The sequence below is a fragment of the Nymphaea colorata genome, chromosome 3 (genome assembly GCF_008831285.2).
Source record: "Nymphaea colorata isolate Beijing-Zhang1983 chromosome 3, ASM883128v2, whole genome shotgun sequence".
NCBI classification, from domain to species: domain Eukaryota; kingdom Viridiplantae; phylum Streptophyta; class Magnoliopsida; order Nymphaeales; family Nymphaeaceae; genus Nymphaea; species Nymphaea colorata.
This window is the reverse complement of record NC_045140.1, coordinates 9,276,528-9,300,018: the sequence shown is the minus strand read 5'-3', so window position 1 is coordinate 9,300,018 and position 23,491 is coordinate 9,276,528. Positions and strand designations below refer to the sequence as shown.

Below are 23,491 nucleotides of genomic sequence, written 5' to 3'. Positions count from 1 at the left end.
CCCTTTGTCATTTTTAAGTCACAGAGAAGTTTGAATGTACATTTCCATATTTGAGAAGAAAACAAAACTGTAAATACATTGAAATGCCACGTATCACTTTCATGTCATATACATCACAGTTATTTCATTTTGGTAGATGAACAGCACGCTAGTTGGGTAATTCATAATTTTCCAGAAAGCTATCAAAAGCATTAGCAGCAATACTTTTAGAATCAAGTGAAGCAGTCATCAAATGCTTTAGTGCCACGATATTTGAACTTACAAAAAGTAAACCAGGAATATCATGAAATTGGACTGCATAGCTACTACGAAGATTCTAGTCACAAGACAAAACCCACATAACCCATCCATATGCTGACAAGTTCATCATCGCCAGTCAAGCTATGATAAACATCGAAGAGAAAATCACACATTCTTGTTTCCAGGCATACTGGTTCCAGCATAACCAGGACCTCGGCCTTGAGGTGGATAAGGTCCAGTAGCATATCCACCAGCTTGGCCACCACGATTTGGATTGTATCCACCACTTGGGTTTCCACCTTGAGGATACCAGTTCTGTCTTCCTGGAGGTCCCCGAGGCTTATTGTAGTGGTGACTTGGCCCACCAACAACTTGAGGTGGGGCATTGGTTAGGGTCAGGCCTGATTTGCATATGCGGTTGCCCTGGCTGCTGAATTGGCGGCAAACGTTGATGCTGTTGAGGATGCTGTAATTTTTGCCTCTTGGCTGTTTCTTCGTGCTGCCTTTGCTGTTGTCTTTTCTTCTTGCTCTGGAACTCATGAGATGACTCGTATTTGGGCATGAACAAAAGATTTTGTACCTTTTCGGGCCACATGGCAACGGATCACACTAGAAACACTCAGCATCAAGTGCATCTTTTTGTAAGAATCTTTGCTTATGCACGTCTCTCCGTCTGAAATCTGCTAGAATGAGAAGAAGAAGAAGAAGAGAAGACAAATGGAGAAAGAGAGTCACCTGCTCTTTTAGCCGTGTGATCCTTAAGCTTATATTAAAGAATAAACCTAATCAGGTTATAACAAAATGTACACAAATTATATTACATTTACGGATGTGCCACCGCCTAGTATGTTTAGGCGTGTGGATTAGAAAACAAGTGGATCGGGTCTGAATAGACCCGAACCTCCATACGCTAACAGCCCCCCTCAAGTTGTGCATGAGATTTGACCATGCATAACTTGTTCTTCAAGTCCCAAAAATGCTGCCCTGTGAGTCCTTTAGTAAAGATATCAACTATCTGTTCACTGGTGGATATATAAGTAGGCACGATCTCGGCTTCTTCAACCTTCTGACGGATGAAGTGTTGATCAATCTCTATGTGTTTGGTACGATTATGCAAAATGGGATTGAAGGCAATTTTTATTGCACTTTGATTGTCACATAGTAATGATGATTGGGCAATAGGAAGATTAAGCTCTCCAAGCAAATGTCGTAACCATGATGTTTCAGCGGTCCCTGCAGCCATTGCTCTATACTCTGCCTCAGTGCTGGATCGTGCAACAGCACGCTGCTTTTTACTGCTCCAACAGATGAGATTAGAATCAAGAAAAAGACAGAAGCCTGAAACTGATCGTCGATCATCGGGATCGCCTGCCCAGTCTGCATCAGTATATGTATATATGCTATGTCCAAGAGAAAGATTGGGGCATTTTGTGTAGACTAGTCCATCTCCAAGAGAAGCTTTGAGATACCGCAATATCCGCTTAGCGGCATCCATATGTCCTTCTGTGGGGGCATGCATGAACTGAGAAATCTGATTTACAGCATATACTATGTCTGGGCGAGTAAAAATGAGGTATTGTAACATACCAACAATGCTGCGATAGAATGTAGGATCGGAATATGCTGCAGTTCCATCAGATGAAGTCAACTTAGTGTTTAGAACACTAGGAGTAGTTATGGGTTTGCAATTAGTCATGTCTGCCCTGTCCAAAACATCTAGGGTATACTTGTGCTGCGTAAGAGTCAATCTATCATTTGTCCTGTCAAGCTCAACACCCAAAAAATACCGTAATTCGCCAAGATCCTTCATCTTGAATTCTTGCTTCAACATATTTTTAACATAGGATATATGTGATGTCGAGTTCCCAGTGATAACAATATCATCAACATATATAAGCAACCAAGTGGTAGCTTCTCCGGAATGATAGATAAACAAAGAGTGATCGAGAGAGCTTCGGAGAAAACCAACTTGTTGTATATGATGAGAAAAACGATCGAACCATGATCTAGAAGCTTGCTTCAACCCATATAGAGATTTTTGTAATTTACAAACCCATTGTTGAGGATCATGAGTAGTATAGCCAGGGGGTTGCTCCATGTAGACCTCCTCCTTAAGAATCCCATGAAGAAATGCATTTTTAACATCTAACTGATAAAGAGGCCACCCATATGAGACTGCAAGAGAAATAATCACGCGTATTGTTCCCATCTTGATGACTGGACTGAATGTTTCATCATAATCTTCCCCATATTGTTGAGTGAACCCGCGTGCCACAAGACGCGCCTTATGTCGATCAATGCTACCATTGGCTTATATTTCAGCTTGTAAACCCACTTAGAACCTACAACATTCTTAGTATTTGGACGAAGAACAATCTGCCAAGTTTGACATTCATGTAAGGCTGCCATTTCCTCATTCATAGCTTCAACCCAACATTTTTCCTTACTCGCATGGTGATAAGATTTTGGTTCCACCTTTTTGTTGACTTCTGTCATAAACAACTGAAAATCCAAAGAAAAAGTATTATAGCTCACCCATCTATCAATAGGATGTCTCACGCGTTGTGACTGGCGTGGAACTGCGGTAGGTTCTGCCGTAGGAACTGATCGCCTAGAATACACCAGGCCTAAAAATCGATTATATGGAGGTGGATCATTGGGTTGAGGAAATGGAGGCACGCTGTCCAAGGAGCTACTGACAGGTGTTTTGGGTTCATTAACAGCTTGCTCCTTGTGTTCATTCAACTTTTCCGCCCCTTGTCTTAAGATTTCAGCATGTAACCAAGTATCATAAACCTCATTTTTGTCCTTGAGTGTTAAAGAAGTTGCCTTGGAGTCCTGTAACTTGCTTTCATCAAAAACAACATGCCGTGAAATATGTACACGCCCAGTTTTAGGGTTGTAACACCTATAACCCTTGTAATTTTCTGCATACCCTATAAATCTGCACAAAACAGCACGATCTTGAAATTTGTTTCGTAAGGAAACATCAACATGTACATAGCACACACATCCAAAAACACGTAAATCTTCATAACACGGCTGTTCTTGATGTAATAGAAAAAATGGAGATTTTCCATCAAGCAAAGCCAATGGCAGTCGATTTATAACATGAACAGCTGTATGAAAAGCCTCGGTCCACAATGTCATAGGTAAGTCTGTGTCATGCATCATGCTAAGGGCGCTTTCAACAATATGCCTATGTTTCCTTTCAGCAATTCCATTTTGCTGAGGTGTATGCGGGCATGAAGTTTGTCTAGTGATCTCATTATCTAGTAGATACTCAGTAAATTCATTAGAAATAAATTCACCACCACCATCACATTGAAAATGCACAATATTGCTGGAATATTTGTTCCGAACCAAAGCATGAAATTGAGTAAACAGGCGGAAGACTTCTGATTTGTGTTTGATGAAGTGAATCCAAGTATATCGGGAATATGAATCAATAAAAATAACATAATATCTACTCCCAGAAGAAGAAGGAATTGGAGCAGGCCCCCAAACATCGGAATGTATAGTGTCAAAAACCTTTGAAGCTCTTTTATTTATTAATTGAAAAGGAAGGGCATGGCTTTTACAGAGATGACAACTCGAGCACATGCTGGACTCACTGACTGAACTCAGACTGGACTTATCTAAGAGCCCGTCTGCAACAAGACTTCGAACAAAAGACTGACTACAATGAGCTAACCGACCATGCCAAATGGATGGCTTATTATATTCTGCGACATTGATTTCACTATGAATTGAAAAGGATGGATCTGAAGAGTGAGATTTTGACAACTTTGGAGCTTCTTCAAGAACATACATGTCGCCTTTGCGAGTGCCCTCAGCGAACATCCTCTTGGTTCGAGCATCCTTGACATAAACAGAAGACGGTGTAAATTCAACAAAGGAGTGAGTATCATCAATCAGTTTGGACACTGAGATAATATTTGGAACAACAAGGACATCCTTTAATGGAATGGAAGAGGAACCCATAGATATTTGTGCATTTCCAATGTGCGATATTGTGTGATGGGAACCATCTCCCGTGACAACTGAGCCTTGATCTAAATAAGGGAAAACACTAGATAAAGTACCTGTGTCACCAGTAACATGGGCTGCTGCTCCAGAGTCCACATACCACTCTCCTTGCTCATTTTGCTTCAAGTGGAGCTTAGATAAGGCTGTCATAAGAAGTTGTTGCACCTCCGATGAAACATTTGATGTTGGATTTGAGCTAGATGAGGATGAAACGGACCCTGCTGCTGCCTTGTTTTCACGCCTGACTTGATTATTCTTATTCTGAGGATTGTGCCAACATTCTGATTTCACATGTCCCCTCTTATTACAATAAAAGCAAGTTGGAACCCTTCTAGATGTGGCAGCAGTAGTATTCATGCCTGGTGGTGTCGGGAGAATCCCTCTTCCCATTCCTGCCTGAGGAGTCCAAGGTCGAGTACGATTCCCTTGCAATGCATGTGTTCCTGTGATCAATACATTGTGGCTGTTGGGAGAAGTCAAATTCTGTCGCTGGACACGACTAGCTTCGTGTTGAAATAACTTGGCTTTCAGATCTTCAAAAGATGGGAGGACAGGTAAAACCTCCAAGGCTGTGCAAAAAATATCAAACTCTGTTCCCAGGCCACTCAAGGCTTGTTGCACTTTGTCTTTATCGCTGACAGGATGTCCAATGGCAGCAAGTTGATCACTTACGTTTTTTATTTCATTCAGATATTCCAAAACTGTACGCGTCCCACGCTTGATATCCTGAAATTGTCTTCTTAATTGCAGAAACCGTGCTTCCGATACTTGAGAATACGTTGTGGCAAGGGTAGACCACAATTCTAAGGCTGTCAAATCATCATCAATGCCTCCTAATACCTCCTCTGACAAGGTAGAAGTAATATATGCGACAAGTGACTGGTCGTGGGCCAGCCAAACATCATATTCAGGATTACTTTCCGTAAGAGTATCATATTCAATGCTAGTTTCACTTCCAGCCGAAGCCCCAATAGCTTGATCTCCCACTACGGTCTTCTTCACTTCACGGTAAATATATTTTGGAGGTGCTGGAGTAGTGCCATCGATATGCCCATAGAGTCTATGACTTTTAATAAATGGAACAATTTGACGTTTCCAAGTCAAATAGTTACTATGATTCAATTTTTGGGAAATAAGTTGGGAGAGAAAACTGGAGGATAGAAGAGAGGGCGTCGGCTGATCCATGACTGAATAAAGATGATTAGGGCAGACAACGTGAGGCAGAAAACAGAATTAGGGCAAAAACGGACCGGAATTAGGGCAGAAAACAGAATTAGGGCAGAAAACAGAATTGAGGCAGAAAACAGAATTAGGGCAAAAACGGACTGAAATTAGGGCAAATGGATTTAGGGCAAATCACACAAGATTCAAGGCAGAAACAGAAATGAGGGATATCCACGCCAGAAATGAGTACTTAGGGCAGATTAGGGATAATCACGTCAAACTGAAACCACTCACCGGAGGACGAGGGAACCTGGCTCTGATACCATGTAAGAATCTTTGCTTATGCACGTCTCTCCGTCTGAAATCTGCTAGAATGAGAAGAAGAAGAAGAAGAGAAGACAAATGGAGAAAGAGAGTCACCTGCTCTTTTAGCCGTGTGATCCTTAAGCTTATATTAAAGAATAAACCTAATCAGGTTATAACAAAATGTACACAAATTATATAACATTTACAGATGTGCCACCGCCTAGTATGTTTAGGCGTGTGGATTAGAAAACAAGTGGATCGGGTCTGAATAGACCCGAACCTCCATACGCTAACACTTTTGCAGATATCCTTTGAAAAGAAGAAAATGAAACCATCAGTGGACAAACAAACACAAACAACAGAGGATGCAAGAAGGAAAAAGGGTTGACATATCAACAGCAGACTTCAAGAAGAAAAGATAAAAACTGGAGAAATGCAAGAACATCAAGGAAGAATACAATGTCAACCAGATAAATATCATAGCTAGGAAGGAGTGGTACCAACATATCTAACTCTAGTCTCTAGTTTCGACTTCAAAGCAGCTGAAGAACCTCTTTCAAATAGAAATAACAAGACACATAATGCAGATCGAAACAGAAAATGCACCCAGTATTTCAACATGTAGAATAATAGAATTCTACCTGACAAAATTCGAAGAGAAATTTTAGAAATAAAGCGGACCACTGTTCAAGCAAAAAGATTTTCAGTGCGTGCCCTTTTCCTCTCTCTCTCTCTCTCTCTCTCACTGAAAACCATTCAGGTTTACAGTCAGTTCTCTCTCTCTCCCTTCCTGCCCTTCCTTTTTCAATTTTAACCAAAAAAATGTTTAAAAGAAAAAACGGATATCCAGATATGTCCCTTAACCGCAGTGCTGCATCTGTGGTATGGGGAGTACAAGGACCATATCCCCATTCACATGTGACTTAGCAGGGAACTGATTAGTTGGCTAGTCGGATTAACTGTTCACTAGCTGGACATCATAGCAACAATCGTTCTAAACCTTAGCTCCTTGAGTCCAGCCTGTTCTAGAAACAAGAATTGACAACACTGAATGCTGAACAATTGCTGGCAACATTCTTCCAATAACATTCCACCAGACAAGGACAAGTTCAAAAATAGACCATAATTTTTCTCAAGAAACACTGATTCCCTTTGTCATTTTTAAGTCACAGAGAAGTTTGAATGTACATTTCCATATTTGAGAAGAAAACAAAACTGTAAATACATTGAAATGCCACGTATCACTTTCATGTCATATACATCACAGTTATTTCATTTTGGTAGATGAACAGCACGCTAGTTGGGTAATTCATAATTTTCCAAAAGCTATCAAAAGCATTAGCAGCAATACTTTTAGAATCAAGTGAAGCAGTCATCAAATGCTTTAGTGCCACGATATTTGAACTTACAAAAAGTAAACCAGGAATATCATGAAATTGGACTGCATAGCTACTACGAAGATTCTAGTCACAAGACAAAACCCACATAACCCATCCATATCCTGACAAGTTCATCATCGCCAGTCAAGCTATGATAAACATCGAAGAGAAAATCACACATTCTTGTTTCCAGGCATACTGGTTCCAGCATAACCAGGACCTCGGCCTTGAGGTGGATAAGGTCCAGTAGCATATCCACCAGCTTGGCCACCACGATTTGGATTGTATCCACCACTTGGGTTTCCGCCTTGAGGATACATGTTCCGTCCTCCTGGAGGTCCCCGAGGCTTATTGTAGTGGTGACTTGGCCCACCAACAACTTGAGGTGGGGCATTGGTTAGGGCCAGGCCTGATTTGCATATGCGGTTGCCCTGGCTGCTGAATTGGCGGCAAACGTTGATGTTGTTGTGGATGCTGTAATTTTTGCCGCTTGGCTGTTTCTTCGTGCTGCCTTTGCTGCTGCCTTTTCTTCTTGGTCTGGAACTCATGAGATGACTCGTATTTGGGTTAACTAAGAGGAAGGCCAGGGCTAACAAAAGGCCGTCAATTGTGAGACTTGGCATGAACAAAAGATTTTGTACCTTTTCGGGCCACATGGCAACGGATCACACTAGAAACACTCAGCATCAAGTGCATCTTTTGCAGATATCCTCTGAAAAGAAGAAAATGAAACCATCAGTGGACAAACAAACACAAACAACAGAGGATGCAAGAAGGAAAAAGGGTTGACATATCAACAGCAGACTTCAAGAAGAAAAGATAAAAACTGGAGAAATGCAAGAACATCAAGGAAGAATACAATGTCAACCAGATAAATATCATAGCTAGGAAGGAGTGGTACCAACATATCTAACTCTAGTCTCTAGTTTTGACTTCAAAGCAGCTGAAGAACCTCTTGCAAATAGAAATAACAAGACACATAATGCAGATCGAAACAGAAAATGCACCCAGTATTTCAACATGTAGAATAATAGAATTCTACCTGACAAAATTCGAAGAGAAATTTTAGAAATAAAGCGGACCACTGTTCAAGCAAAAGGATTTTCAGTGTGTGCCCTTTTCCTCTCTCTCTCTCTCTCTCTCTCACTGAAAACCATTCAGGTTTACAGTCAGTTCTCTCTCTCTCCCTTCCTGCCCTTCCTTTTTCAATTTTAACCAAAAAAATGTTTAAAAGAAAAAACGGATATCCAGATATGTCCCTTAACCGCAGTGCTGCATCTGTGGTATGGGGAGTACAAGGACCATATCCCCATTCACATGTGACTTAGCAGGGAACTGATTAGTTGGCTAGTCGGATTAACTGTTCACTAGCTGGACATCATAGCAACAATCGTTCTAAACCTTAGCTCCTTGAGTCCAGCCTGTTCTAGAAACAAGAATTGACAACACTGAATGCTGAACAATTGCTGGCAACATTCTTCCAATAACATTCCACCAGACAAGGACAAGTTCAAAAATAGACCATAATTTTCTCAAGAAACACTGATTCCCTTTGTCATTTTTAAGTCACAGAGAAGTTTGAATGTACATTTCCATATTTGAGAAGAAAACAAAACTGTAAATACATTGAAATGCAACTTTCATGTCATATACATCACAGTTATTTCATTTTGGTAGATGAACAGCACGCTAGTTGGGTAATTCATAATTTTCCAGAACACCAATATCGCCTAACTCTGATGATGTCCGTCAAGTACAGCAAGAAGGGACTGTTTTGGCTTGCTGTCCCTTGCCGGAGTTCGCCGGAAGATGTACCAATGTTAGCCGGAATAATAGCAGCGGTGGCCGGACGCCCAAATGTGCGCCGGAATTTTGGAATTCTCGCCGGATTTCAACTTTTCTATCTCATTCTTGGGCTGATACTTTTCTATTCTTTTCTTTTCTTTCTTTTTCTTTTTCAAGCCCTTTTCTTTCTCTTTTTCTTTTGAACTTTCCGGCGAGATTTTCAGACTTGGACCGTGGCTGATTTTAACTTCAAAACCATAGTTCCATTGCTTGTTTCAAACACGAAATCAAGAAATACACGTAATTAATCAAGGGGAAAGCTGGCGACTCGTAAGACACCCTTTGCAACTGGTTTCCACCGTGGGAATGAAGAGATCACTGGCTGGAATTCCAGCAAACTCCTCCTCCCTAAGCCGAACCCAAAGACAAAGAGAAACAACGTCGTTGCACCCCCTTTCTTCCTCGTTAAGGACGCTTACCTCTTGATCTCGAAGGATGGATGGATGTCTTCTTCTTTCTAGTCGCCTAGATCAATGAAGACCTGCCCTGTTGGAGTCGTGGCCCTTAACCTTGCTGGTGGAGAAGCTCGGTTGCACCATGGACACCTTGGATTGAAGTGGGGAAAAACCGGGAGGAAGAGCTACCTTGCGCCTTGCACTTGGAGACTCCCAAAGCCGATCAACCTTTGGCCGAGTGGAGGAGAAGAGCAAAGAAACCAAGGAGAAGAAGATGAAGCCGCGGGTTGAAGGTCTTGACCTCGAGGTGTTGCAGCAATGGCTGCTTTCTACCTAAGCTACAGATCTACCGTAGAGAGAAGAAGGCATGGAGAAGAAGAACTTTCGCCTAAGGAGAAGAGAGAATTCGAGGAGAAGAGAGAGAAGCTAATTCTACTAATTACTCAATTTCATTCCAAAATCAATCAATAGCATACGAAATCAATTGCTTACAAAGTTTATATAGTAGCTGAAATGGAACGGATCTAAACATTGGATCCGGGTCTGAAACTCAAAGCAAATCACACTTCCACAAGGCGCAAAAACAAATACCAAAGCAAATAGCGAAAAACAAATACTTGAGACCTAATGTCTCACCTTCAAACCGGGTCCTCCTCTAGCCCGCGCGTGCTTGGGTTCGACTTGGACCAAGCCTGCCTAGGTTCGCCCTAGACTGACCCTAAGGGACTCGGGTTTGACCAAGACTAAGGCTGGACTCAACTGGAAACGGACTTGACCCACCTTCTTGATCTTTTAAAGCCTCAGTCGCTTCAACCTTGGGTGAACCCAAGTGCTGCACACCTCCCTCTCCTCCTTCTTGACCCAGGCCCGGGTCAACTTGACTATGCTCAGCCCTAGCAAACCGAAGATTGGACTCCTCTTGTCCTCTGTGACTGCTCTCGGCCACATCCGTGGCCGCTTGTGGCCAATTTGAGGGGTGGCCCGTATCAGATCCACCCTCAGATCCACCCTCCTGAGATGGAGCTTGTCCCCAAGCTCCTGTAGGAAATTGCAGCTTAATCTTCTCAAACAATTCCCACGAAGTGCCACCATCGACTCCTTCCCATTCAATCATAACCTCATGACGAGGCCTGCCATTACGAGTAACCCACCTGTTCTTCAAGATACGATACGGTCTAGGTGCAACATCAGGTAAAGGTTCTTGCTGTTCAGGAACTGGTCCGTGGTGCGGCTTCAGTCGAGACACATGAAAAATCGGATGCACAAGAGCTGTAGGTGGTAACGGTAATGCTATACGGTACGCTGCCTTCCCAATCTTCTGCAGAACTCTGAAAGGCCCATAGTATTTCGGTAGGAGCTTCGAATAAGGTTGCCCCAGCAATGATTTTTGTCTCATGGGCAATCTTTTCAACCAGACCATGTCTCCTACCTCAAACTCTCTATCTTTGCGCCCTTTATCATGGGCTTTCTTCATCCTGGCTTGAGCTCTCTCGATATTCTTCTTTAAAGTGGCAAGGATCTCGTCGCGATTTCTCAAGGTGCAGTCTACTTCATCCTCTCTAGCAGTGTTCACTTCATACCTCGGAATGGTAGTTGGAGGATAGCCATATAATGCCACCAGTGCCCGAATGTAGACTGGTGTTATATGTCCACTCAGCCCATTGAGAAACCCTAGCCGATTTCCATTTTTGGTAAGTGTTTCTTCTTGTTCAATTCCATCCCTTCATCTTGCCACGTGGCCTAATCCTGTTGAGTTAGAGAGCAGCTAGAGAGAGAGAGAAGCCAGCTCGTCAACCCCTCCACTTCCTTTTCCACATTTGGTGGATTGCCCACCATTTGGTGAGAAAATCAAGGGGGGTTCGCATCTTCCGTGGTGTGTTGGTTAGTGTTAATTTGCTTCCGCATTTGTTTTAAGTTTTGCTTTGGGTCTTGAATCTTGTTTGTCTAGCGTGAGTCTTAGCTCCCTCTAGGGTGATCTTGGGGGTAGGCGAGGCCTTTGGCTTCGGAGTTGACCGGCCACGGGCGAGACCCTACCAATTTAAAGAAGAATATCGAGAGAGCTCAAGCCATGATGAAGAAAGCCCATGATAAAGGGCGCAAAGATAGAGAGTTTGAGGTAGGAGACATGGTCTGGTTGAAAAGATTGCCCATGAGACAAAAATCATTGCTGGGGCAACCTTATTCGAAGCTCCTACCGAAATACTATGGGCCTTTCAGAGTTCTGCAGAAGATTGGGAAGGCAGCGTACCGTATAGCATTACCGCCTACAGCTCTTGTGCATCTGGTTTTTTCATGTGTCTCGACTGAAGCCGCACCACGGACCTAGGTGCGACTTGACCTAGGTCGGGTTGAACGACAGTGAGCTCGGGCGGTGGGAGTTCTGATACCAAATTGGTAGGGTCTCGCCCGTGGCCGGTCGACTCCGAAGCCAAAGGCCTCGCCTACCCCCAAGATCACCCTAGAGGGAGCTAAGACTCACGCTAGACAAACAAGATTCAAGACCCAAAGCAAAACTTAAAACAAATGCGGAAGCAAATTAACACTAACCAACACACCACGGAAGATGCGAACGCTCTCCAAGACAAACGGCTGGCCGGAAGTGAAGAAGTACTCGCCGTGAACGCCTAGGAGCACCTTGGGAGGTTGCTGGATTGAGCGGGGACCTGCTGGTTCTTCGCCGGAAAACGTTGCCGGAAAATTAGCAGCAGTCACCGGAGGTGGCCGGAGCTGACCGGAGATGGCTGAAACAGGCACGCCGGAGTGGTAGACGCGCCACGAAAGGAACCGGTTGAAGAGATGCTCGTCGGTGATCGCCTAGGAGCTTCAATTGCCGGCGCCTTGTGTGGACGGGACCAGCTGGAATGTCCGCCGGAATGCTGGCCGGAAAAGGAGCAGAGGTCGCCGGAGGTGGCCGGAAGCAGCAGGGAATGAACTAGTCAAGCCGCCGATTCCTAGACTCCAAGGGTGCTCAAGAGCGGTCTCCCTTGTGGGCTAAGGTAGGAATCGACTAGGTGCGACTTGACCTAGGTCGGGTTGAACGACAGTGAGCTCGGTCAAGGTGGGCTTGGGCGAGCTGGGCTAGGTACAGGAAGTGGACTTGGTCAATGGTAGGTTGGGCAAAGGGGGTCAGGTGTTCCAACTCCTAAGTTGACCGGTGAAGGGAAGGGGCGAAATGATAGGTTCCTACAAAGTAGCTAGGGTAGGTTTAGGGCTAGGCTGGGTGAAAATGGAAATGGCGTGTGGACTAGGTCAAGAGTGAAATGGATTAGGTGTGACTAAGATTTGGAATCTAGAGGATGAGCCTAGGTGGCGGGTGAGTAGAGGCTATCTCCTAGATGTTAGGAGAGAGGCTAGGGATTGGGTGAGGTGTCTAGCTAGGTGGAGCAAGAAATGTGGTGAGGTGGATTTGGTTGGTGAGGTGGAGGGGCGAGCTGGAGGGGAGCTAGAAGGGACACTTGGCTGGAGGAGGAAGAGCTAGATCCTAAATTGTTGGAGATAAATCCTAGCTACTCAATCTCCCCCCCTTGATTTTCTCACCAAATGGTGGGCGATCCACCAAATGTGGAAAAGGAAGTGGAGGGGTTGACGAGCTGGCTTCTCTCTCTCTCTAGCTGCTCTCTAACTCAACAGGATTAGGCCACGTGGCAAGATGAAGGGATGGAATTGAACAAGAAGAAACACTTACCAAAAATGGAAATCGGCTAGGGTTTCTCAAGGTGGCCGGCGGTGGGAGTTCTTCCCCAAATGTCGACCGGAATTTCCCCAAATCTCACCAATATCGCCTAACTCTGATGATGTCCGTCAAGTACAGCCAGAAGGGACTGTTTTGGCTTGCTGTCCTCTGCCGGAGTTCGCCGGAAGATGTACCAATGTTAACCGGAATAATAGCAGCGGTGGCCGGACGCCCAAATGTGCGCCGGAATTTGGAAATTCTCGCCGGATTTCAACTTTTCTAGCTCATTCTTGGGCTGATATTTTTCTATTCTTTTCTTTTCTTTCTTTATCTTTTTCAAGCCCTTTTCTTTCTCTTTTCTTTTGAACTTTTCGGCGAGATTTTCAGACTTGGACCGTGGCTGATTTTAACTTCAGTTCCACGGTTCAAATGCTAGTTTCAAGCACGAAATCAAGAAATCTACGTGATTAATCAAGGGGAAAGTTGGTGACTCGTAAGACACCCTTTGCAACTGGTTTCCACCGTGGGAATGAAGAGATCACTGGCTGGAATTCCAGCAAACTCCTCCTCCCTAAGCCGAACCCAAAGACAAAGAGAAACAACGTCGTTGCACCCCCTTTCTTCCTCGTTAAGGACGCTTACCTCTTGATCTCGAAGGATGGATGGATGTCTTCTTCTTTCTAGTCGCCTAGATCAATGAAGACCTGCCCTGTTGGAGTCGTGGCCCTTAACCTTGCTGGTGGAGAAGCTCGGTTGCACCATGGACGCCTTGGATTGAAGTGGGGAAAAACCGGGAGGAAGAGCTACCTTGCGCCTTGCACTTGGAGACTCCCAAAGCCGATCAACCTTTGGCCGAGTGGAGGAGAAGAGCAAAGAAACCAAGGAGAAGAAGATGAAGCCGCGGGTTGAAGGTCTTGACCTCGAGGTGTTGCAGCAATGGCTGCTTTCTACCTAAGCTACAGATCTACCGTAGAGAGAAGAAGGCATGGAGAAGAAGAACTTTCGCCTAAGGAGAAGAGAGAGAAGCTAATTCTACTAATTACTCAATTTCATTCCAAAATCAATCAATAGCATACGAAATCAATTGCTTACAAAGTTTATATAGTAGCTGAAATGGAACGGATCTAAACATTGGATCCGGGTCTGAAACTCAAAGCAAATCACACTTACACAAGGGGCAAAAACAAATATCAAAGCAAATAGCGAAAAACAAATACTTGAGACCTAATGTCTCACCTTCAAACCGGGTCCTCCTCTAGCCCGCGCGTGCTTGGGTTCGACTTGGACCAAGCCTGCCTAGGTTCGCCCTAGATTGACCCTAAGGGACTCGGGTTTGACCAAGACTAAGGCTGGACTCAACTGGAAACGGACTTGACCCACCTTCTTGATCTTTTAAAGCCTCGCCTAGAGCCATCGCACTTCCTCCCACACCTCCCTCTGTGCTAACTCCAAGCTCAGTCAACGCTTCAACCTTGGGTGAACCCAAGTGCTGGCACACCTCCCTCTCCTCCCTCTTGACCCAGGCCCGGGTCAACTTGACTATGCTCAGCCCTAGCAAACCGAAGATTGGACTCCTCTTGTCCTCTGTGACTGCTCTCGGCCACATCCGTGGCCGCTTGTGGCCAATTTGAGGGGTGGCCTGTATCAGATCCACCCTCCTGAGATGGAGCTTGTCCCCAAGCTCCTGTAGGAAATTGCAGCTTAATCTTCTCAAACAATTCCCACGAAGTGCCACCATCGACTCCTTCCCATTCAATCATAACCTCATGACGAGGCCTGCCATTACGAGTAACCCACCTGTTCTTCAAGATACGATACGGTCTAGGTGCAACATCAGGTAAAGGTTCTTGCTGTTCAGGAACTGGTCCGTGGTGCGGCTTCAGTCGAGACACATGAAAAACCGGATGCACAAGAGCTGTAGGCAGTAAGCAATTCCTGCTTAAGATCTGAGTCCTTAGGGACCAACGCTCTTCCCTTCTTGCAAAGCATCTCTCCCTTAAGAGTGTAATTGGGGATGGACCCCGGATTCTGGCGAGTAGTCTGCTTGAGGAGCCTCAGATTCAAATCTTGATCCTGCTCTTCAATTATTCTCTCCCACAGGTCTGTGCCTATCACGGAGAGAGTCTTCAGTTGCTCTGGCACACGAGATAAGGAGTCTGCCGCAGAGTTCTCTGTCCCCTTCTTATACTCAATTGTAAAATCATAGCCAAGGAGTTTGGCTAACCATCTTTGTTGTGTTGGGGTCGAGACACGCTGCTTCACCATATATCTCAAGCTGCTGTGGTCAGTCCTAACCACAAATCTCCTCCCTATCAGGTATGGTCTCCATTTGTCAACGGCCATGACTATTGCCAACAATTCCTTTTCGTATGTGGACAAAGGTTTGGCCCGGCTGGTCAAGGCCTTAGACATGAAGGCTATAGGGTGGCCTTCTTGACTAAGCACTACACCAATGCCCACATCACTTGCGTCCGTCTCAATGACAAGGTCTTTGGCGAAATCTGGTAGAGCCAAAACGGGTGCGCTCATCATTGCCGCCTTAAGCTTAACGAAAGCTTCTTTAGCTTTATCCGTCCAGGTGAATTCTCCTTTCTTCAACATGTGAGTGAAAGGAGAAGCTATCAGTCCATATCCCTGGATAAAGCGACGATAATATCCAGTAAGCCCCACGAGGGTCCTTCGGTAGCGGCCATTGCTCCATCGCTTGGAGCTTCTCAGGATCTGCTCTGACGCCATCATAAGACACAATATGCCCAAGATACCCAATAGAAGTCTGTCCAAAACTACATTTGGACATCTTGGCAAACAGGGTATGTTCTCTGTATGTTCTCTCAAAACCTTCAAAATGATGCGAAGATGCTCGATATGCTGCTCCATGCTCTGACTATACACCAAAATGTCATCGAAAAATACCAAAACGAAGTCTCGGAGAAACTCACGAAACACGTCATTCATACACCTTTGAAAAGTCGCCGGTGCATTGGTCAGCCCAAAAGGCATAACCAAGAACTCATAATGACCATCATGGGTTCTGAATGCCGTCTTCCAGATGTCCTCCTCGTACATTCTAATCTGATGGTATCCTGACCTGAGATCTAACTTCGAAAAGACACGCGCTCCTGATAATTCATCTAACAGCTCATCTATCACAGGAATAGGGTGCCTATCTTTTACAGTTGCTTCATTCAAAGCCCTGTAATCTACGCAGAATCTCCAGGTGTTGTCTTTTTTCTTAACCAAAAGGACTGGAGAAGAAAAGGGACTAGAGCTAGGTCTAATGATGTTGCTCTCTCGCATCTCTTTAACTAGCTTTTCTATCTCAGATTTCTGGGCATACCCATATCTGTATGGGCGGACATTAACGGGCTCAGTACCGTTGGCTAACACTATCCTATGATCGTAAGTTCGTTGAGGTGGGAGCCCTTTGGGTTCCTCGAAGATGTCGTCAAACTCCTTCAACACCTCTTGAACTGGACTGGGTATTTCCTCCTGATGATCCTGATCAGAAGCTATCTCCTCTGCTACGGCCACTAACCAAGCTGCAGATTTTTGAGTCACTAAGGCTCTCAAGGCTGCTCTTGGTTCTAGACTAGGATCTACGGCCCTAAGCACTACGCCTTCTTTGCCACCCTCCTTAGGGAGGCACAACTCCATGGTAGAGAAGTCCCACCAAACACGACCTAAGGTTTTCAGCCACTTGACTCCGAGGATGAGGTCTACGCTAGGGATAGGAACAACCAGTAGATCCACCTTAAAGGGGACCTTCTGCAAGGTAAGCTCTACGTCCGTACACTTACGGGTACATAAAAGTATGTCTCTGTTGGCCACTAAAACTCTAAGTTGTGGTTGGTCCTCTATAGTGCATCCTAGTTGGCCGGCTATGTGGTCACCTATAAAGTTGTGGGTGGCTCCTGAATCTAGCAAGACAAGCACTTGCCGGTCACCTATACGCCCTAAAACCTTCATAGATTCGGGACGCTCCGGGTTGTCCATTATCCGACATTCAGCTTCAGGTGGCGGTTCCTCTTCTTTCTTCGGCTCTTCTACCGATTCGGGCTCAAAGACTTCTTCAATAATTAGGGGCTGGTCCTTCCCCTCTTCTTCATTATCTCCTTCCAAGACGGTGTAGACTCTGATGTGCTTGCACTGATGAGTAGGACTCCAATTTCCCTTGCACCAAAAGCACTTCTTGTTCTTAATCATTTCTTCACGCTCTTCGCGTGTCATGGGTGGAGGTGCTCTAGACCTAGACTGGCTTAGGTTCTTCCTTCTTTGGTGGAGCAGGAAGCAACTTTTGCTGATGAGCCTGCTGGGGACGAACAACTTGAACATTTCTCCACGACTTGTAGAGGGCCTGCTTCTTAGAACGTGCCTTGGCAAAGCACTTTCTCAACTCAGTGTTCGGCTCTGCCCTAACATCAATCTGAATCTCCTCTTTGAGACCTCCTACAAAGGCGGCTATGAGCGCCTTGTGAGTCCAATCCACCATACTTGCGAGGTTCTCAAACCTAGCTTGATACTCCTGGACTGTCGAGGTCTGCTTCAAGTTGCGAAGCTCTATGTCATAGTCCACGTAAGCGGTCTCCCCAAATCTAAGTGTAAGCGCTTCCCTGAACTCCTCCCAAGTCTCCACGGGTTCCTTAATCTTAAGCCATCTCAACCAGCGTCTGGCTTCACCATCAAAATGAAGAGTGGCAGTCTGGAGCCATTCCTCTCTAGGAATCATCTGACAAGTGAAATATTCTTCCACCTGAAAGATCCAATCTAAAGGGTCGTTGCCATTAAACCTAGGAAACTCTATCCGCACTTGAAGAGCCCTGGGTTGGTCCCTCTGCACATTCCTGGGTTCCCAATGGTTGTCCCATCTAGGTGGCTCTCTATCTCTCGAATGATCCCACATAGGTGGGTCACGATCCATTCTATCACCCCACCTTCTCTCTGAGTTCATATGCTCCCATTGAGACCCTGGGAATCTAGGCCCGTACTGACTGGCCTGCGGTCCATGAGGTTCACGATTGAAGTAGTCCGAGGAAGAATGCTGTTGTCCTCCTTGATTGTCGTTGTATCCTCTATGATGGCCATTATGCCCACCATTGTTGATCATGTGATCCACATGGTGGCCATTATGTCCCTCATTATCTCTATTAGGTCCATAATGAAGACCTCGTTGGTCATACTCGCTCTGCCATGTAGGAGGCGGCCTGCTTGTACCAGCCTGCAAATGCCAAGGATTAGGGTCGGCACCAGGTGGTCCGCTCAACACCCCTTTTCCCTTATCCTGTCTAGGAGGGGGAAGAGGAGGAGGTTCTTGTGTGGACCTCTGATTGGCCTCCTGATTCGAAGACAGGGCTCGAATCATCTCCTTGATTTCATCGAGCTCTCTTAACCTAGACAACTCCTTCTTGTAATCCATCATCTCACGCCGGATCTGCAGAACTTCATTCTCGATGTGTACCATCTTCTCTACGGAATGGACTTCCAATTCAGTTTGAGGCTGCTCCTCTTGAACCGATGCATCTCCCTCCACTTCGAGAGAGTCTTGTTCAGTTTGCCTTCTTCGGGCCATAGTTGAAGGCCGAAGTTCCCAAACCATACAAGTGCAAAAGCAACTATATTAACAATTGATGCAAACCACTTCTACTAAGCAAGGCAATTCCAAGAAATCAAAGCAGTAAATCTGATCTAGAACTGAAACTGAACTTGAAATCAACACTGAAACAGATGCTCGAGTCGTGCTCTAACTCCAAGGAGGCTCTGATACCAAATTGGTAGGGTCTCGCCCGTGGCCGGTCGACTCCGAAGCCAAAGGCCTCGCCTACCCCCAAGATCACCCTAGAGGGAGCTAAGACTCACGCTAGACAAACAAGATTCAAGACCCAAAGCAAAACTTAAAACAAATGCGGAAGCAAATTAACACTAACCAACACACCACGGAAGATGCGAACGCTCTCCAAGACAAACGGCTGGCCGGAAGTGAAGAAGTACTCGCCGGGAACGCCTAGGAGCACCTTGGGAGGTTGCTGGATTGAGCGGGGACCTACTGGTTCTTCGCCGGAAAACGTCGCCGGAAAATTAGCAGCAGTCACCGGAGGTGGCCGGAGCTGACCGGAGATGGCTGAAACAGGCACGCCGGAGTGGTAGACGCGCCACGAAAGGAACCGGTTGAAGAGATGCTCGTCGGTGATCGCCTAGGAGCTTCAATTGCCGGCGCCTTGTGTGGACGGGACCAGCTGGAATGTCCGCCGGAATGCTGGCCGGAAAAGGAGCAGAGGTCGCCGGAGGTGGCCGGAAGCAGCAGGGAATGAACTAGTCAAGCCGCCGATTCCTAGACTCCAAGGGTGCTCAAGAGCGGTCTCCCTTGTGGGCTAAGGTAGGAATCGACTAGGTGCGACTTGACCTAGGTCGGGTTGAACGACAGTGAGCTCGGTCAAGGTGGGCTTGGGCGAGCTGGGCTAGGTACAGGAAGTGGACTTGGTCAATGGTAGGTTGGGCAAAGGGGGTCAGGTGTTCCAACTCCTAAGTTGACCGGTGAAGGGAAGGGGCGAAATGATAGGTTCCTACAAAGTAGCTAGGGTAGGTTTAGGGCTAGGCTGGGTGAAAATGGAAATGGCGTGTGGACTAGGTCAAGAGTGAAATGGATTAGGTGTGACTAAGATTTGGAATCTAGAGGATGAGCCTAGGTGGCGGGTGAGTAGAGGCTATCTCCTAGATGTTAGGAGAGAGGCTAGGGATTGGGTGAGGTGTCTAGCTAGGTGGAGCAAGAAATGTGGTGAGGTGGATTTGGTTGGTGAGGTGGAGGGGCGAGCTGGAGGGGAGCTAGAAGGGACACTTGGCTGGAGGAGGAAGAGCTAGATCCTAAATTGTTGGAGATAAATCCTAGCTACTCAATCTCCCCCCCTTGATTTTCTCACCAAATGGTGGGCGATCCACCAAATGTGGAAAAGGAAGTGGAGGGGTTGACGAGCTGGCTTCTCTCTCTCTCTAGCTGCTCTCTAACTCAACAGGATTAGGCCACGTGGCAAGATGAAGGGATGGAATTGAACAAGAAGAAACACTTACCAAAAATGGAAATCGGCTAGGGTTTCTCAAGGTGGCCGGCGGTGGGAGTTCTTCCCCAAATGTCGACCGGAATTTCCCCAAATCTCACCAATATCGCCTAACTCTGATGATGTCCGTCAAGTACAGCCAGAAGGGACTGTTTTGGCTTGCTGTCCTCTGCCGGAGTTCGCCGGAAGATGTACCAATGTTATTCTTGGGCTGATATTCTTCTATTCTTTTCTTTTCTTTCTTTCTCTTTTTCAAGCCCTTTTCTTTCTCTTTTTTTTGAACTTTCCAGCGAGATTTTCAGACTTGGACCGTGGCTGATTTTAACTTCAGTTCCACGGTTCAAATGCTAGTTTCAAGCACGAAATCAAGAAATCTACGTGATTAATCAAGGGGAAAGTTGGTGACTCGTAAGACACCCTTTGCAACTGGTTTCCACCGTGGGAATGAAGAGATCACTGGCTGGAATTCCAGCAAACTCCTCCGAACCCAAAGACAAAGAGAAACAACGTCGTTGCACCCCCTTTCTTCCTCGTTAAGGACGCTTACCTCTTGATCTCGAAGGATGGATGGATGTCTTCTTCTTTCTAGTCGCCTAGATCAATGAAGACCTGCCCTGTTGGAGTCGTGGCCCTTAACCTTGCTGGTGGAGAAGCTCGGGGGAAAAACCGGGAGGAAGAGCTACCTTGCGCCTTGCACTTGGAGACTCCCAAAGCCGATCAACCTTTGGCCGAGTGGAGGAGAAGAGCAAAGAAACCAAGGAGAAGAAGATGAAGCCGCGGGTTGAAGGTCTTGACCTCGAGGTGTTGCAGCAATGGCTGCTTTCTACCTAAGCTACAGATCTACCGTAGAGAGAAGGCATGGAGAAGAAGAACTTTCGCCTAAGGAGAAGAGAGAATTCGAGGAGAAGAGAGAGAAGCTAATTCTACTAATTACTCAATTTCATTCCAAAATCAATCAATAGCATACGAAATCAATTGCTTACAAAGTTTATATAGTAGCTGAAATGGAACGGATCTAAACATTGGATCCGGGTCTGAAACTCAAAGCAAATCACACTTACACAAGGCGCAAAAACAAATACCAAAGCAAATAGCGAAAAACAAATACTTGAGACCTAATGTCTCACCTTCAAACCGGGTCCTCCTCTAGCCCGCGCGTGCTTGGGTTCGACTTGGACCAAGCCTGCCTAGGTTCGCCCTAGACTGACCCTAAGGGACTCGGGTTTGACCAAGACTAAGGCTGGACTCAACTGGAAACGGACTTGACCCACCTTCTTGATCTTTTAAAGCCTCGCCTAGAGCCATCGCACTTCCTCCCACACCTCCCTCTGTGCTAACTCCAAGCTCAGTCAACGCTTCAACCTTGGGTGAACCCAAGTGCTGCACACCTCCCTCTCCTCCCTCTTGACCCAGGCCCGGGTCAACTTGACTATGCTCAGCCCTAGCAAACCGAAGATTGGACTCCTCTTGTCCTCTGCTCTCGGCCACATCCGTGGCCGCTTGTGGCCAATTTGAGGGGTGGCCCGTAAGGACGAACAATGCTTTTGGAATAATGAAATTGAATTGAAGGAATTGTTGGGCGGAATGCCCTTTCTCTCTCTCGTTTTCTCTTTGGCTCACCCCTCTCCCGCGGTGGTCTCCCTTCTCTCCTTGGCGTCCCTCCTCATCCATGGCGCAGCCTCTACTTCCACCACTCGTCCTCAAGGAATCTCCAAGCCCTAGCGTCATCCTCCATGGCGTCCTCTTCAATCCAGCCCCTTAGGTGAAGGACGGCATCCCTTTACCCTCTTATCCAGCCGAAGGTCTCCTCTCCCCTACCTTAGTTTCTCTTCCTCTTCCCCTCGATCTAAGGATCACGGCCTAAGGATAGCAGCAAGCTCCGGCGCGCGGCGTCTCCAACGGACCACGAAGAATACCCCACGAGCATTCTCTTGAAGCACGGTGCCTTCCTTCTCAAGCACAAAGAAGGTTGTGAGGCTGTCTTCATCCCGGGAAGGCTGCAGCAACTTGGGCGACCTGGTAGCAGCAGCAAATGACATCAAGGTAGCGAGAAAAACTGGTTAGTACGTAGAGAAAACAAGAAGAGTTGGTGAGCAACACGTTGCTCGGATTTGATATTGTATTCGGCTAAAAGGTGGATTTCACTCCCTCGGTGTACACCCGAGAGTTTGAGCTCTCAACCCATGGCTGAAAACAGCACCAAATTCTTGCTTACGCGTCTCAAGAACTCCTTGGCTTTCTTGAGTTCTTTCCCTCACACTACGCGCGAAGGCTCCCCACGAGCGTCCTCACCAAAGGGCCTCTTTGGTTGCCTCCGTTTTGAGCAAAACGGATGCACAACTCCAGCAAGCAAAAAGGGCTTGCAAAGTGCATCAGGCGTCAAAACAAAGAAAGAAATACAAAAAAGAAGACGCCCAATCAAGAGGAATCGATTAATCGCATGTTCTAGCCTCGGCCTGAATTCAGCAAATCCGGTGAACATTCTGTTGATTCCGGCCAGCTTTTGGCTAATTCCGGCATGGACTAATCTGCCCCTGATCGTGGAAAAGTTCCATTTCAACTTAAGGGTATTCTGGTCCAGTCCTTGGAGGAGCGCACTAGGGTAAATCACCCTAGCCGTCGGTGCTAGTGTGCACCTTCCTTGGCCGCCGGTCTTCACTTGGTAAGTCCTATTCCTTCTCTTTTGTGTTTAATCTCAGCCCTTGCCTATACCACGTGTCAGCCATCCCCTTAGCCTCCCAGAATTACCTAGCCACCTATCCTCCTTGATTGATCTCGTCCCAGCCGAGAATCATTCTTTAGCCCATCGTAATCCACCAAATCTGGTAGATTCCCCCTTGCCGCAATCCCCTTTCCAACTTCGTTGCCTTGTTTTTAGTCAACCGAGTCCAGCTTCTCATCTTAGCCATTGGTGTCGCCACGTGTCACAATCCTAACCTACCCCTCCTGCCACCTCACCAGCTGGTCCCTCCTCCCTTGTTGAGCAGCCTGCCCCACACGTCTTTCCCTTTTCCCTCGCATAATCCCTCTACCATTTTTGTTGACGTCTCCTCCATTTTTGGTATCTTACCTTAGCTCCTCTCCACCTCACCTACCCTAATCATTACCCACCTGAACCGAGTAAGCTCCCTCACCCACCTCGCCAGCCTTTTCCCTTGTAGGCCCCACAAGTCTCCACTTGTCATCCCTTGGACACCTCTCCTAGCTCGCATCTCCCTTTCCCTTTACCCCACCGTCCCAAGCTCCTCTCACATGGAGACTTCCCCTCTCGCCACCTCGTGCTTCTTCCTTTAGTAATATCTAGCTTGACCTCTTAGCCCCCATCTTTCCGAAAGCAAATACGAAAGCAAATACTACCACCCTGAATCTATAGGGAGGTCAGAAGGTACCGGCCAAGGCTAGCTTGGCGAATCA

The 23,491-nt window shown here is 46.3% G+C and overlaps 1 protein-coding gene across 1 annotated transcript in view; it reads right to left on the bottom strand.

Moving 5' to 3' along the window:
• The window catches only part of LOC116251544 (SUMO-conjugating enzyme UBC9-like), a 58,470-nt gene that overhangs the window by 29,244 nt on the left and 5,735 nt on the right, over window positions 1–23,491 (bottom strand). Inside the window, exon 2 of the mRNA XM_031625880.2 lies at window positions 7,760–7,830. Within this exon, the coding sequence (XP_031481740.2) occupies window positions 7,760–7,830 (71 nt within the window). The remainder of the gene's footprint in view (window positions 1–7,759; window positions 7,831–23,491) is intronic.